Genomic DNA, 14871 nt, shown 5'->3' on the forward strand with positions numbered 1-14871 from the left:
ACAAGGTTAAACCAGGACGAATCGTCATCGAGTTATCGACAGGGTCGATTGCACGGACAAGTGGTCATTAAGCGGTACGCTAGGGTTTCGAGCGTGATTGGTGAGATGTTGCTGCATGTTCCTGGGACATGCTTTGCTGGCCAGCCACGACTGGATTTCGAAGCCAAAAGAAAGAGTCCAGTTGAAGTGTGGCATGAAAAAAACCCCGCTGTAGGAGTATATAGTCCCACTAGTACCGACTCCGGGTAGACGTGGTAGCGCTGGAGCGCTTGGGTACATGGAGGTGTGATGTGCAGAGCTGGGGTAAGTTGATTGGCCAGGGAACGCTGACATTCGCGTCGAGGACGCGTCGTCGGACTACAGTGACATATTGCTGTGCTGCAAGATCGACAGAGCCTAGGCAGCAGTGCATCGGACGGACGTTGAGCGGGAGCAAAGAGTGGTACAAGCACCCGGTTCGGAGTGATGGACTGAAAGGGTCGATGTTGCAGAGAAAAGCAGGCTTTACTACCAGTACACTCGTGAGCTATCGGAGGGACGGACTACAGTAGGTGTTGAGAACGCTTGTGGGCCAATGAGATCTCGAGCTATGTTGGTACGACACAGGCGTTTCGGGACATTGATCGAAACGGGACCGTGAGAAACGTGGCTCCGCAAGGGCGGATCGTGATATCATCTTAATATCTGGAGTAAGAAATCTCCCGCGCACGCATGGGGTCCTTCTCCTGGCGGTCAGCCTGATTGGTTCGGCGCGGCCGGCATCTGGCCGGGTGCCCCCATCCGGGGGCGGGTGAGCAGCCATGTGGAGGCTTGCCGCTGTTTCGCACTCAGCCTGTCCGCTGGTGCAATGCGTTGGCAAGCCTGCGAGCCCGTGACGTTAGAGGCGGCCTCAATTACCGTGCGTGCGGCTTGTCAGGCTGGCCACCAGCTGGGCGCCACGAGGAGCGCAGCCAAGTTTCGGACAGGCCAAGGACGCCATCGGGATTGGAAAAAATCTGGGCGCACAGAGATGCCGAGGCTCGGCATGGTGAAATTGGGGGCGGGGGCGGAGGCTTGGAATAGGATCGGGTGCAAGTGGAAATCGTCAGATCTGGATCGTTGTCACTCTGCCGGTCCCTCCTTCGCTTACCTTGAATCTATTATACCATTCACATCGCCCTCCGTTTCCTGTTCCCTCCTCTCTTTCCTTCTCTCCATCATCTCTCGCTCGTCGAACAAATTTTCTCCGTCGCCGTTAGGCATCACATCTCTTTGTCGTCGACAATGTTGAGCGCAAGACCCATGCAACCCCTACCGCTGGACGTTCCCCACTCCCCCTCCCATCTATCACCAGCCGTCCCCTCGTCACCGGCACTCAACACTCCACACCCCTCTGTGCCTCCGTCAATATCCTTGCAATCACCCTCGCCCATGTCGACGCCCGTCTCGAAGCCGATGCCTGCCCAGCATGACGCTAAGCCGTCGGACGAGTCTAGTAGTGCACCGCAGCAGCAGGAGCAGGTTTGTACCTTGTCTCTTCTAATAGCAAAATACATCATGTTCACACTCCATCTTATCCACCCTCAATACTCTCTTATAACCGACTCTGCTGTTCCAGGCTCCTGAACCCACTAGACGTCCTTCCAAGAGATTCCTCTCGGCGCTACCCGGACAGCGAACACCGTCGCCCACCCGCACTTCTTCTGCTCCTTCAACTCCGGAGTCCGAGCACCCTCCGTCGCCTTCGTCGACGAGCTCTGCCTCGCGCTTCCCCTTCGCTTCTCGCGTTCGCAAAGCAAGCCAAGTGTTCTCTTCGTCTTCCACTCCGGCATCGCCCAACTTGGCAAGCCCTGTCAACACCCCACCGCGGAAGAATTCAGACGCCGGAGAACAGCAAGCTATGCCAACGAACTCCGGCGCGCCTTCCGGCCATTGCACTCCGCCCGACGAGCCGGCACCCGGCGCGCAGGTCCCTCCCTCTAGCAGTGCCCCTTCTATGAAGAGCGCAAAGCATAAGGATGGACCTCTGCACGACCTGAAGCGCTTCCTCAATCACCATATTCCCCACCCTCATCATCACCATCATGCGTCGTCTTCCTCTACGGCTCCCACGTCCGTTGGCTCTGCCACACCTGCGGAATCAGCGCAGCCGCCATCGTCGCAACGGCGCGGTAGTCAGTTTGAGCAGGCCGGCGACTTGATCGATGCTGCTCATCAAGCTGCAACGGTTCATGACGCAGCACCGGAGGCCGGCAGCAGCAAACACAGGGAGCATCGGCTCACAGGACTTCTTCGGCCGCACAAGGAGAAGAAGGAGAAGGAACATTCAAGGGAGCTTCGGAAGACTCCTTCGCCTAGCGCGTCCTCTGTTGCAACGGCAAGTTCGAAGGCTTCACATTCGCCGCCTCGCTCGCATGACTCGTCGTCGAGCCGGGAAAATGCGCCGATGCACAATTCGATTAAGCGCCGATCACCCGAGAAGAGTCCGTCGCTGACGATTCCATCACTCTCGTCTGCAACGCAAGTGCATTTGTCGAAGAAGTACGGCAAGTGGGGGCGGACACTGGGCAGTGGCGCAGGTGGTACAGTGCGGTTAATTAAGTCTTCCTTGAAGCATGGAGGCACGATATTTGCGGTGAAAGAGTTTAGACCGAAGAGGCATGGCGAGAGTGAGCGGGAGTACCAGAAGAAGGTGACTGCCGAATTCTGTGTGGGGAGCACATTGAAGCACAAGAACATCATTGAGACTGTTGACATCGTGAGCGACCACGGGCACTTCTATGAGGTGAGCCATTCCTCGCATACCGCTCGAGTCTAGCTCACTGACATCCTTAGGTCATGGAGTATGCCCCGTACGATCTATTCAACGTAGTGATGTCGGGGAAGATGACGCGCCCCGAGATCTACTGCGTTTTCCGCCAGATCTGCGATGGAGTCGAGTACTTGCACTCGCTTGGCCTCGCGCATCGCGACCTGAAGCTCGACAATTGCGTCATGACATCTGACAATATCGTCAAGCTCATCGATTTTGGCACTGCCACGGTATTCCACTATCCGGGTAAGAAGCATACGATGGCCACCGGTGTCGTCGGTAGCGACCCGTACCTTGCGCCGGAGATCTTGCAGACGGACGAGTACGACCCTCGCAAGACCGATGTTTGGAGTGTTGCGATCATCTTCCTCTGCATGGTCTTGAGACGGTTCCCGTGGACGATCCCCGATCCCAAGGTCGATCCTAGCTTCAGAGCATTCGTTCACGCGCATCCAAACCTGTCGGAAAAGCCATCTGAAAAGAAGAAGTCGATAGAGCCGCCTAAGCCTATCATTGACGCTAAGAACGAGACGGACAAGGAGGCTCACCAGGAAGACAAGGAGGACGCGAAATCAACTACGTCGTCGTCGAATGCGCCAACATTGGACGACCGACTGACCTCTGACCGCGATCCCCAGCGGGGTGATTCCGGCCACTCGTCCTCGGACTCATCATCCTCGACGTCACAGGATGGCATCTCCCGCACCACTTCGGCTGACACTGCCCATACCAGTGACACCTGTCTCACCGTTCCTTCGAACGACATCCTTCCATCGTTTCACTCGGGCTGTATGCAGTCTTCATCGACCCCTGTGCTTCCAGCTCTTCTTACTGAAGGACTATCTCTGAAACCTACTGAGAGTCCTGTGGAGATCGACATGGATTTGTCTGTCCGGCAATTCGCTCGTCCGGCGAACTCGACAGAGAGTCTGCCGGCGACTGCCTCTCCAACGATCTGTATTCACGACGCTCCTTGCAGTCCTACGCTCCGCCCCGCCCATGGCCGTGCTTCGACGATCCATAACATCAGTAGCAATAGCTTGAAGAGCTCTGAAGTTCAGCAAGCGCCGAGGCATGACGGTGTCAAGGAGCACGATTATATCGAGGAGAATAGGGGTGGCGAGGAGCGCGGTCGCGTCTCCGATAAGACTCCACAGCAGGAGACGAAGTCGGAGAAGCCTAGGACACCCTCAAAGAGGGTTGCCCCGTCCCCGAAAGAGACTCCACGCCGCAGGCCACGCGCTGACAGTCGCGCTTCGGTCGCTACCTTCCACTCTGGTGGTGCTGAGTCTATCTTCAGACTCCTTCCTCGTGAGGCTAGGCCTGCAATCCAGAGGATGATGTTTGTCGAACCGAGCGCGCGATGCACACTTACCGACCTGCTCAGTGGCAAGGGCCGCTCTGGCGACCTCCTCTGCGGCTGCAACTCGCACGACAAGGACAGCCCACGCTGCGCGGACCACGAGGATGACCCCGATTCCGAGGACAGCGGCGACTTGTGGCTTAAGAGCATTCAGACGTGCTCAGTCGGTCGTATGTCGAATCATACACACATCAGGGTTGCTGTGGACGAGAAGTCGCCTAAGAAGCGGTTCTTTTGATCCATCCCCTACACTCGCGTCGCGGGTTCATGATCACGATGGTTATTGCATTCTACCACTCCTCTACCTTATGATCAGTTGTGCGCATCCCTTGGCTCACCGCTGCCTCAACTTGTTTACTCTTACGCACATCGCATTAAGTATAGACTATTATGCTTCTAGCTATTCATCATTCTTCGCATCTCGTTGCATCGTCGTTGTGACTTCGGACGTCTCAGTCTGTGGTGCCGTCTTCTACTTTATTACTTTCGTCGCATTTACACTTGTTCTAGTCAAAGAAGGGTTTCGGTGCATCCCGGGCCTAAAACACCATCCTGTAATACATGCTCATACAAATAGAAAGCGTGCTCGTGTAATTGTACGCGTAAATCTATAAATCTGATGTTCATAAAGCACGCAAGATGTACACGCAGAGCGTTATCTATTTTGGGGCATTCGGAAGATACGTGGTATAGATCAGAGTTCGTCACGGACGTAAGCCTCACGCCCCTCTTGATGTCCTTCTCTCACGTCGTCTTCGTCAGAACCATCCGGCGAAGGACCTGTCTTAATTTCGACGCCAGCTCGACGAAGAACCTCGTGCAAGGTGGGCTGCTGGCCCTCAAAGCCTGCGTCTTCCCAATCAAGGAATTCAATAATGACCTCTTCGTCTCCTTCGTCGACGATCGCCACCTCTCCAGGCTTGAGATCGCCGCCCTGGATGAGCTTCCCGAGGGCGCGCTTGATCGCTTCAGTCTGCTTCGCGTTGCCGTCCTTTCCCTTAGCCTGGTCTTGCTCCTCGGGCGGCGGCGGCGCGGGCGCAAGGACAGCCTTCGCCGCGCGGGGCGGCATCTTGATGGGCTGGTCCGCCTCGAGGAGCGAACGATCGATGCGCGCATGTTGCTCGGGAGAGACAATCTCGCGGCAGCGGATGTACGCCTCTTCGCGCGCGTCCCGGCTCGAGCGAAACCCGGGCTCGCCGCAGAGGCGGGGCGTCGCGATGTGCAGAACGTAGCGGCACGTCTGCGTCTCCTTCACGAAGAGGATCGTGTCCGTCATCGTCATCGAGCAGTGGAACTGCAAGCAAGCGGTCAGCGTCAAGCGAGCGAGCGACAACGGAAGCGTGTGGACGCCAAGAGGCGCAAGAATATACCTGTTTGCGCTGGGGTGGAACCTTACCTGGATCTCGATTTCGCGCTTGCGACCAGTTTTCTCGCAATAAGTTCCATCGCCCCAACGCTGAACCAGATATTGCGAGCCAGCGCTTCGGGCGAGCTCAACGTTGGCTGCAATTGCCGCTTCTTGGGCGATCGTGAGGTCGGCACCGGGTTCTGGGGTAGGCGGTGCGCGCCCGAGCGTGTAAGCTTCCCACTGGGGCAGCGTAAGCAGGAAATGTGGCGCATATATAGGACGGAACCTGCCTCTGTGTCTTCCAGTGGCTTGTATTCACCTAGAAATGGCATCAGCAACTATTGGGGATCAGTTTCATAGACTGCTCACCGGGCCGCTGATTCTGTGGGCGGGCCAGTTCGTGGAACTGTCGCACATGCGAATTGTGGCAGTATGCGTAAGTGAACCAGCCTTGTTTATGCTATGCGCGGCGATGCGTTAGCGGACACAGCTTAACCATGCTACAACCTGTCTTACGTAGAGACACGACCCGGCCAGCGGCTGTAGCAACGACCAGGTATGCACGGGCGTCACGTCCGTGGTAGAGTCTTCCGTTGGGACGGACGTATTGTCAATTGGCGGCGGAGGGATCAAACAGATATATGAGTCTCGCGGGCCCATCTTCATTAATTCGAGCTTATGGTTCGGAGGCTCTTGCTATCCACGAAAATGTACAGTAAGCTGACTTTTCATCTTGCAGCAAAATACGGCAGACCGACTTGAGCCGCCATCATCTGCTCATCCTGTCTCCCGCCGTCGATGCTCTTCACAGATGGGGTCCTCCACTTTGCACCTTCCTCCCAGGGTTGGTCCAGAAACTCTAGCTCGCCACCTGACAGCCCATGCTCTAACCATCGCTGCGCAGTGTCGTTTAGCACCGGGAGGCCGTTCAGAAAGGCTACACGATATTTGGGGAAAGCGTAGGGATCTTCAGGCACGAGCGAGTTGTGTAAGCGTGCTACCACGAGTGACCAGAGGGAAACAGGTAAGATCGCGGAATATACAAGCCCTGGACGCATCAGTAGATACCGACGGGCCTAGCAACGGATAGGACAAGAGGTAGAAATCCAGAGGCCGTGGACGTTGAGCACGTACAACGAGAGCCACGACACAGGCGCTTCAGGCACGGCACGTCGGAGTTAAAAACTTTGGCGCCGCGACACGGCTGATTAGGGAAGCCGAAAGAAGCGGTTTCGGAAAACGACGCCGGCCAGATTCTGGCTCCACTGGAAAAGGGGACTGGAAAGGCACGAACGGCGATTGCATGGGGAATACGGCGGTTAGCAATGTTGCGAACAATATTCTCTGGAAATATGCGAGGCCGAGATGCGACCCGGAAGACAGGGTCGATAATGGGCACGCTCACAGAGGCCGAGCGAGCGAGGAATTTTTTTCCAGTGGCGGCAAGCCGGCTGGATATTGTCTTGTGATGCAAAGCGAAGCTTGGTGCATTCCCGCTTCCTGGGAGCGCGGCTCGGCCATCGCACCCCTGTCGATGAGGGGGGACGGGGCCGAGTTGAGGGCGCACCATGGTTGTCCCGCCGTTGACGAGAAGGACAAGGACGGTCTGCGAGGTGATGACGATCAATGGGCAAGTGGGATCTGCCCGCCTTTGTGAGGGGGGTTATTACGTATTCTGAATTTTATCCTGTTCGCGAAAGACCGGTTGGAATATTCGAACGAGAAGATAATAATAAAGGCCTGTTTTGGGTCGCCAACACTGCACGCGAGCTTGAACTGTATTAGATATTTATCGTCTAAAAACGAGGTCCATTTCCCCTTCCCACCTCTCTCCCCACCCAACGCTTTATCCCTCTCCTCTGACCACAACCACCATGTCCTCGCCAGAGCACGAGGACAGAGGGGACGACAACAAGCAAGACGAGCTCGACGACACTGCCGGCGAGCATGAGACGGGTGAGTCGCGCCGATCTCTTCCTAGTTCGTGCACCAATGCCCGTTCCTGGAAGCGCCTCCTTCTTGCTGACCGTGTTTATTCCCCTTCTCCCCACCTTTGCCTGCAGCCGCTAATGATCAAACCCCCAAGCGCAAGAGGGGTCGCCCACCTGGCAGCAAGAACAAGAAGACCCTCGCTGCTGAGGCGGCCAAGGTTGCCCAAGCGACCACCGCTGGGACGTCGACTGGTGAGGGCACGGCGTCGGATCCGCCGCCCAAGCGAGGCCGCGGCAGGCCCCCCAAGGTACGTCATCTAGCTTTCTCCCCTAGCAACACGTTAGCTCATCTTGCGACCCCCGTCGCCCGTGTAGAGAAAGCCCGAGGAGACCGCCGGTGCTGAGCCTCAACCCAAGCGCAAGCGTGGACGTCCCCCCAAGCCGAAGCCTGCCCCTGCCCCTGCCCCTGCCCCCGCCCCCGCCGAAGCGTCCGGCGAGGGCGAAGAAGGCGGTGCAGCTGAGGGTGAGGCTCCAGACCCTCCCAAACGCAAGAGGGGCCGCCCTCGCAAGGACGCGTCCACCTAAGCTAATACACGAGCGGCCCGCGTATTCTTGATCCCCCTTGTTCCGGTTGCGGAAATAATCGCCTTGCCTCCGTCTATCACAAACGTTCCTGCTACGCTTTCTACGACCTTTCATGATTTTTATTCATATCCCTGGTCCTTCTTTATGCCTCGTTTTCGCACTGTACCCTACAACCAGATCTCTACTTGCTGTCAATTTGTTCTTCCTACCTTTGGTTGTAGCCCTTTACTTTCCTGAGGATCTATTGTGGTTCGAATGATCATCATACGCCATATTCCTGTCCTCGCGACGCCGGGTACTGTTTCCTTGCGCAATTCCCATGAGAAATTGCTTGCCGCATGGCCGACATCAGGGCACAGGAGATGGCCAGTCAACCGCCGACGACAGAGATACTCCGAAATCCCACAAACTGTCTTGTTCAAAATATCATTCATTGCATCTATTAGATTTGACATGCTACCCTTCCTGAGTATTTTGCGTGAGTCAGCATCCCGCGAAGAGGGGCAAAGTCTATTATGCTCCAAGCGACATTATCTCCATTCGTGCAGCGGAGGAATGCTCCCACAGCGGCGGGCCAGACTTTATAAATATATCATTGTGTTAGGCTGTGCTGGGGGAGGCTCGGAACCGCCGCCACAAATTGACACATGTGATACCGATAGTTCCCACCGCCACAGCCCAGCTCACGTAGGTCAAAATTTCTGACTGCTTGCGGGACTTGCGTCGAACCGTGGCGTAGCTGAGGTCGGGGCGGAAGGAGACCATGGTGTAAAGCGGGAGCCATCCAGACGGCCGCTTCGTGGGAAAGGGGTCTTGATTTACGGAGGCTCGAGCGCTGAGATCTTCGGGAGTGACTATCGACTGGCTTGGGGCCGTCAAGAAGTAGAGTATGTTGTCGAGGGACTTGCAGAAGAGATAGCCCGGCGTAGTGACCGAGTGCCTCATCTCCGTACTATATAAGAAGGGAAATCAATTATTGTCATGCGTCTCAGTTGCGTAAAATCAAGCGATAGACCCACTAATTGTCCATCGCGAGGTCGGATATGGTTATGAGATCCTCGTATCTGGTTTCTGAGTACACGTGCAGTGCTCGTGCAAGCCTTGCGTCCTCTTGACCTGACTCGGGATGGTACGCCGGGTCGACCTTGTACTTTCGCAGGAGAAGGTCCAGCACTCTGACATCCTCCAAGCCGCAGTTAAGACCTTGACCATAGAAGGGTACCATAGAGTGAGCGGCATCCCCGATTATGATGCCACAGTCCTTGTAGTGATACGGCCGCGCCTACATCGAAAGACGTTCAGCCCCCAGGGTCTGGGCCTAGCTCAAGGCGTGTGAAACGTACCTTTACCGTTATTAGTGCGCTTCGAGGATTTTTCTCGAAATCTCGCAAAAGGACTTCCTCGCCAATGAGCGGTAGGGCGTCGGAGAAGTGTGTCCTAAACCATTCCAGGGTCTTTTCTCGTGTGCTCAGCCGCTCGAACTCGCTCGTCGGAGCGAAAAGGGTACAAGTGAACGTTTTGTCCTAAACAGACCGACCAAAATGGTGCTTGAGCGCGATGCTAGGGCCTGACGTGAAAGAAGTGGAAGACTCGGCCTCGAGGCCAGTATCTAACCTTATTAGGTAGCGCTATGAGCATGAACGAATGGCGCGGCCATATGTGAAGGTGATGCGGGTCCAGCAAGAAAGTCGGTTCGCCGTCCATATCGCTTGGCGGACCAGTGGGCATTCTCAGCTCTAGGTATTCGTGCGGAATGTAAGTCTGCTGATAGTCCATCCTGGCGGATACCGAAAAATGAGCGGTGAGAATATCTTGTTTCGCGAGGGAACCCATGAGGAAACACGGCACACACCGAACAACTCTCATCAGCTGTCGCCTGACAATGGAATAGCTTCCATCTGCGCCTATACACAGGTCAAATGGCACTTTAACTTCCCCTCCTGCTTCGTTTTTTGCCGTTATGTTCTTAGCGTCAAAGTCTATAGACAGGACCTTGCACTTGAAGAAAACTTTAATATTCGGCACGCAAGCTGCCTCTTCGAGGAGATCTTCATTTAGAAGCGCACGGTCGATGGAGTTGATACACTGCGTCCCGGTATCAATAAATGGTAAGTGCGGGGAACGCAAATTCACGTCGAAAATGGTGAAACGAAAGACACGGACTGACCTGTCCATTCCTATCGTAAGGCTGACTGTTCTGCCTCCCTTGTAGGTCGTGTATCATTCTACCCCGCATGGGGATGGCCGCATTCAAGAAACGACTGGAAGCTGCAGGCTCGATGGCCTGCAGCGCCGAGATTCCGCGGGATGAGATAGCGAGATTAATTGACCGCTGCTGTGCCGCTGACTTTGAAGAAGGAAGCCGAAGATCTATGACTCGCTCTTTCAATGCAATGACGGAGGAAAGACGGTATGGACATTGACAAGGATGCCTACCTGGACGGCCTTCGTAAATTTCCACTAACCAGCCCTGTTTGGCCAAAGCAATAGCAGAAAGGCATCCCACGGGACCTGCACCAACTATGACCGCCTTTCGCGGCGAAGCTTCCCTGGACATCTTCGAAATCGCGCTTTCAAAGCATGACATTAGCTGCAAACGGTGTAGGACCATGAGTTCACGGCCATACTTGATGAAGCCAGACTGTTTCATTGTATATTAAGTACGCACGAGAGCTATAAAATGAGCTGCTTCCACTGACCAGATTGTGCAAACCCTGTTGGTTATGATCAAGCACAGTATGTACTTCAGAGAACGGAGCGAGGCGTCACTCACCAAGCGTTGTAAGCGTCACTGGCCAGCATGTCGACCTGGATCAGATCCGATCTCGCGGATTGCCGTTTTATTCAATTTACACACCCTGAGCGACACTTACTTTTGCAAACCAGTCGCACGCATTCAACATATAAAAAAAAGATAATTTTGGGCTTCAACACGCTTCTAGGATTTCTATACAGATGTTTCTCGTTCCCGGGAGGGTCTCCTTTCGACCTCTATCATCGTTAGGAACGCGGTGAAAAGTAAGTTCTGCCCACTTCTCTTCCGCTCTTTTTGTCTGCATTTCCATTGTTTACGAGAATCGTGCACCCTTAGAAAACGAATGCCTCCTCTCGACCCAAGTGGTGGATTCTCAGCTCGTCCCAGGAGAGCGGAGTCTTTTCATTTAGGCCGCGTCTCGTGATGGTCCTTTTCAGGACTGTAGCCCGTTTGACACGACAGCCTTCGTATGATTATTGTCAAGCGGCCTCGTGCTCCTGCGGCGCAATGATAGGCTAGGGTCTCAGGAGTTTTGTACACCTGCACCCTTATCCGATGCCAGCAGAACGGTACGTCCGGTCGACTTTCAGGAAACGTATACATGTTAACGAGACTAGCCATAGTCCACATCCTAAACTGAGCAGCCTCTTTGTATCGGCCCGCAGGTGCCCGCTACATCTACCGACATTATCTGCTGACCCATCGGACTTACCCTAATACCCAGTTCTACCGTGTAGGGCCACCAAGAACAATCCATGCCGTACGTGACTAACGGGAAGAACTGTAGCCCTGAGGCCGCTATGCATGATACTGTTTTTCCCCGTTGTTCTTCGGCTTTTAGTGTACAGGCCACACTTGGGTATTGGGATATATGAGAGTTGCCCATGGGAAATTTCCCGTGCGAAGCACGTTATAGTGGCCTGATTGGAGGACACCCATCAGCCACACATTGCTCTGCGATCTTATGAGGTGACATTCCATCGTGGGTGATTGAAGGATGCTTGATGTAGCGGCCCTAAAATGCTTCGCGAGTCCCAGGATCACCCGCATATGTAGCCGTCGCAAGAGTGCTCTTCGGCGTCCGAGCCCTTCTAACCTCCCCACGGAGGATTCTGCCTCCGAAGCTATCATACTTGACAACTATGGCTATCCCCATACAGACCCCGTTTCAGAATCTGTCTACAATGGCAGTCGTGTTCTGTATCTTGAGCTTGCTCTTTGGTAGGTAGCTCCGCCGATCCATGGTCCGTATCCGTTCCCACGCCCTTGAAGGCACATACTTCATCCTCTTCATCATCGCTGTGTGGGTTACCTTTCTTCGGACTGGTCAAGCCTGGCAGCGCCTTCGTGTGGTCACCGTTATACTGTGAGCTCTACCGGTGTTTGAAGGGACATGCTACCGATTTTCCCTTCAGATTCTTAGTGTTGTGCGCGCACTATTGCGCTCGGGCTCTCACATTTGCGAGAGCACGTATTGAAAGCCCGCCAGCCAGTGAAGAGGCCAAATGGACCGTGCCACTGATATTTGTCGGAGCGTGAGCCTTTGTCGTTCTCCGACTGACCTACGCTCAATAGTAACCTCTTTACTCTTAGGATCACGTCGACACTCGCAGTGAGTTTCAGACATCTTCGCTCTAAAGTATCTTGACAAGGAATTTAGGGCTTTATCTCGGACGGACTGCTTGCGTGGCGTTTCTACGTGATCTACGGTCGGACGAAGATTGCAATGTACCTGCCGACTGCCATGGTCGTTGTGACTGCGCGTAAGACCACCTCTAAACTTCACCGAGCCGCATAATAACCGCAAAAAAGTCCTAGGTCTCTCCGGAAGCTTCCAACAGCTGACCATATATCGCAGTGCCGAACTCTACAATAACCGCTTTGCAATGATTGCGCTTGACGTTAACGCAGCTTGGGGATGGTGCACATTCGGTGTGAACACGATTCTTACTGCATCGATTATCGGTCGAATCATGTGAGTTCAGCACAAATAGATCCCTCATGAATCCAAGACTAATACTTCATTCGCGCACAGGTGTGTAGCGCGTGATGCCGACGCTCACCATGCCACAGGCACCAGCCACCGCCAGTACTCGCTGGTGCTAGAGGCCATTGTTGAGTCGGCTCTTGTGACATGGTTTGGACTCTTGTTCTACGAGATTGCATCCTTGGCGCCGACTGGGCATATCACCGTAAGATGGCACCCCTGTTACTAGGCCCTTGTTTTGATTTCTCCGCTACACAGGGCAATTTTGACATCGGTTACGTCACGGTTTGCATAACGCCGATATATTTCGTCAGTAGTCTCCACTTTTCATATCATTCGATTCGTGAGCCCTGACGTGGATATTAGGGAATCTCGCAGTGCTTGATTACTGCCCGCCTTGCGCTTATCACGGACAGTGATATATGCGCGAGGGATATCTCCGGCCAACTAGGGTACGGCACCCGTCCGGCCGCTCAGACCGGTTCACAACATCGTGGTAGTCGGATTTCTCCAATGACCTTCAAGGTCCCGAAAATGTCGGAGACTGATTCCATGGATGACAGCACAGTCGAAGCCGCCAAAGCCGAGTAGTTCGCGGCAGATTGGGGCTCTGCCGAAGCCGTCTGAGACTGGTGAAAGTAGTACTGCCTTTCCACGCCTTCTGCAGGCTCTTATGGACTTGACCATTCAAATGTACGAATTTTTGTATATAGATGTCCCGTTGCATGCCAAATAATACGGCCGCGGTCGAAGTACAGCGCAACCCCGCCACGATATTTCTCGTGTCTTTCCGTCCGCCCTCGTTCCCAGCAGAACCAAACCAGCGCTTCTGTTTCTCGGTGTCATCAGTCCTGACGCATCCGGCGCTTGCTCTCGGCACGGAGGCGCAGATGCGGTCCTGAACTTGCACTGTCATCGTTCCGTCGCACAAGTTCGCCTCCTCTCGTTCCCAGAGGCCCTTGAGGGTGCATCTCGCCATGTCCGAGTCAAACGGTATCATCAGGAGACGGGGATCAATCGATATAGTGAACGCGAGAGTCGCCGTAGATCTCGCAACAGCACAGTCGTACAGAGCCAAGGAGAATGTCTTCCTCTTTGTGCCCAACCTCATTGGCGAGTCGCATGAACATTGCTCTGTGTAGCTTTGTGTAATCTGACCATAACGTGTATACAGGTTACGCGCGGATTATTCTCGCTGGTGTAGCTCTACACTTCATGAGCTATCACCCCAAGTACTGTACGATCGCCTACGGCATCTCATGTTTGTTGGACGCGGCGGATGGCCACGCTGCAAGAGCACTAGGACAATCTTCAAAGTTTGGAGCAGTTCTGGACATGGTGACGGATCGGTCTGTCCTCCTGCATATACGCGTTCTAAGTGCACTGCTCACATGTAATGTAGTTGCACCACCTCGTCTCTGTTGTGCTATTTATCCTCAGCATTCCCCAATCACACTATGGCCTTCCAGTTCCTTATCACTCTGGATTTCGCTAGTCACTATATGCACATGTACAGGTGAGTTGCGCGCCGCTCTCAGGGGTCAAATTCACGCCCATCATATCTCCAGTTCGCTCGTCACGGGTTCTCGCAGCCACAAATCTATCGATACCAAAGTTAGCTGGATTCTCAGCTTGTACTATGATCCTGTAAGTGGCCAAAGCTTCTCGATGTAGATTCTATCGCTGCAGCAGACCGTTTGCTAATAATTTGTCCAGAAAGCGCTATTCACAATCTGTGCAGGCAATGAAATGTTCTTTGTCGCGCTATATCTCACCAAATGGGTGCATACTCCACTGTGGCAATCTTTCGACCTGCCCGTCAGCTACCTCACATCCTTCACATGGGCTGAGCTCATGGCGTGGGTGTGTGGCCCCGTGTGTATCCTCAAGAATATCATCAACTTAGTTCAGCTTTGGAAGGCTTCGAAGATTTTAGTTGGAGTTGACCTCGCGGAAAGGGCGAAAGCGAGAGAGGAGGCGAAGAAGAGCTAAGCGAGGCCCGCGAAGTACTTAGTTCACGTCTCTATCAAATGCCTGCGAGATTGGTAGATATATATTGCTTACTGTTACCCTACGTGCTCTTCTGTCTGTAATGTTAACGCATAATTCTC

General features: G+C 54.2%; 5 protein-coding genes across 5 annotated transcripts; 4 read left to right on the forward strand and 1 right to left on the reverse strand.

The window, feature by feature from the left end:
- The first annotated feature begins 1327 nt into the window (after positions 1–1327).
- Positions 1328–6575, forward strand: PHACADRAFT_256245 (uncharacterized protein). Its single transcript, XM_007395805.1, has 6 exons — positions 1328–1497; positions 1595–2764; positions 2815–5448; positions 5551–5742; positions 5793–5962; positions 6019–6575. Exons 1-3 carry the CDS (start codon positions 1411–1413, stop codon positions 4390–4392), a joined length of 2835 nt encoding a protein of 944 aa, XP_007395867.1. The 5' UTR covers positions 1328–1410; the 3' UTR covers positions 4393–5448; positions 5551–5742; positions 5793–5962; positions 6019–6575.
- Positions 6576–7344: 769 nt separating this feature from the next.
- PHACADRAFT_256253 (uncharacterized protein) lies at positions 7345–8422 on the forward strand. The gene is made up of 3 exons (XM_007395806.1): positions 7345–7482; positions 7566–7741; positions 7809–8422. The coding sequence occupies exons 1-3, from the start codon at positions 7377–7379 to the stop codon at positions 8016–8018; spliced, it is 492 nt and encodes a 163-aa protein (XP_007395868.1). The 5' UTR covers positions 7345–7376; the 3' UTR covers positions 8019–8422.
- Positions 8423–8618: 196 nt separating this feature from the next.
- PHACADRAFT_94208 (uncharacterized protein) lies at positions 8619–10575 on the reverse strand (the record flags this gene model as incomplete). Its single annotated transcript, XM_007395807.1, has 7 exons — positions 8619–8970; positions 9038–9300; positions 9362–9541; positions 9633–9795; positions 9871–10103; positions 10186–10394; positions 10461–10575. 7 exons carry the CDS (start codon positions 10573–10575, stop codon positions 8619–8621), a joined length of 1515 nt encoding a protein of 504 aa, XP_007395869.1.
- A 1303-nt stretch (positions 10576–11878) lies between these two features.
- Positions 11879–13519, forward strand: PHACADRAFT_256255 (uncharacterized protein). Its single transcript, XM_007395808.1, has 9 exons — positions 11879–11994; positions 12046–12139; positions 12189–12308; positions 12367–12385; positions 12434–12536; positions 12586–12748; positions 12809–12965; positions 13019–13069; positions 13127–13519. Exons 1-9 carry the CDS (start codon positions 11958–11960, stop codon positions 13349–13351), a joined length of 969 nt encoding a protein of 322 aa, XP_007395870.1. The 5' UTR covers positions 11879–11957; the 3' UTR covers positions 13352–13519.
- Positions 13520–13677: 158 nt separating this feature from the next.
- PHACADRAFT_256257 (uncharacterized protein) lies at positions 13678–14871 on the forward strand. Its single transcript, XM_007395809.1, has 5 exons — positions 13678–13873; positions 13935–14109; positions 14163–14276; positions 14329–14407; positions 14477–14871. The coding sequence occupies exons 1-5, from the start codon at positions 13738–13740 to the stop codon at positions 14750–14752; spliced, it is 780 nt and encodes a 259-aa protein (XP_007395871.1). The 5' UTR covers positions 13678–13737; the 3' UTR covers positions 14753–14871.

Source organism: Phanerochaete carnosa (genome assembly GCF_000300595.1).
Source record: "Phanerochaete carnosa HHB-10118-sp unplaced genomic scaffold PHACAscaffold_5, whole genome shotgun sequence".
Lineage (NCBI taxonomy): Eukaryota > Fungi > Basidiomycota > Agaricomycetes > Polyporales > Phanerochaetaceae > Phanerochaete > Phanerochaete carnosa.

Coding starts and splice junctions, on each gene's coding strand:
- PHACADRAFT_256245 (XM_007395805.1), top strand. CDS start 1,411: ATGTCGACGCCCGTCTCGAAGCCGATGCCTGCCCAGCATGACGCTAAG. Junction 1,498..1,594: donor GTGCACCGCAGCAGCAGGAG/CAGGTTTGTACC, acceptor ACTCTGCTGTTC/CAGGCTCCTGAACCCACTAG. Junction 2,765..2,814: donor ACCACGGGCACTTCTATGAG/GTGAGCCATTCC, acceptor TGACATCCTTAG/GTCATGGAGTATGCCCCGTA.
- PHACADRAFT_256253 (XM_007395806.1), top strand. CDS start 7,377: ATGTCCTCGCCAGAGCACGAGGACAGAGGGGACGACAACAAGCAAGAC. Junction 7,483..7,565: donor GTCGCGCCGATCTCTTCCTA/GTTCGTGCACCA, acceptor CTTTGCCTGCAG/CCGCTAATGATCAAACCCCC. Junction 7,742..7,808: donor GCCGCGGCAGGCCCCCCAAG/GTACGTCATCTA, acceptor TCGCCCGTGTAG/AGAAAGCCCGAGGAGACCGC.
- PHACADRAFT_256255 (XM_007395808.1), top strand. CDS start 11,958: ATGGCAGTCGTGTTCTGTATCTTGAGCTTGCTCTTTG. Junction 11,995..12,045: donor TATCTTGAGCTTGCTCTTTG/GTAGGTAGCTCC, acceptor ACGCCCTTGAAG/GCACATACTTCATCCTCTTC. Junction 12,140..12,188: donor CGTGTGGTCACCGTTATACT/GTGAGCTCTACC, acceptor TTTTCCCTTCAG/ATTCTTAGTGTTGTGCGCGC.
- PHACADRAFT_256257 (XM_007395809.1), top strand. CDS start 13,738: ATGTCCGAGTCAAACGGTATCATCAGGAGACGGGGATCAATCGATATA. Junction 14,277..14,328: donor CACTATATGCACATGTACAG/GTGAGTTGCGCG, acceptor TCATATCTCCAG/TTCGCTCGTCACGGGTTCTC. Junction 14,408..14,476: donor TCAGCTTGTACTATGATCCT/GTAAGTGGCCAA, acceptor TAATTTGTCCAG/AAAGCGCTATTCACAATCTG.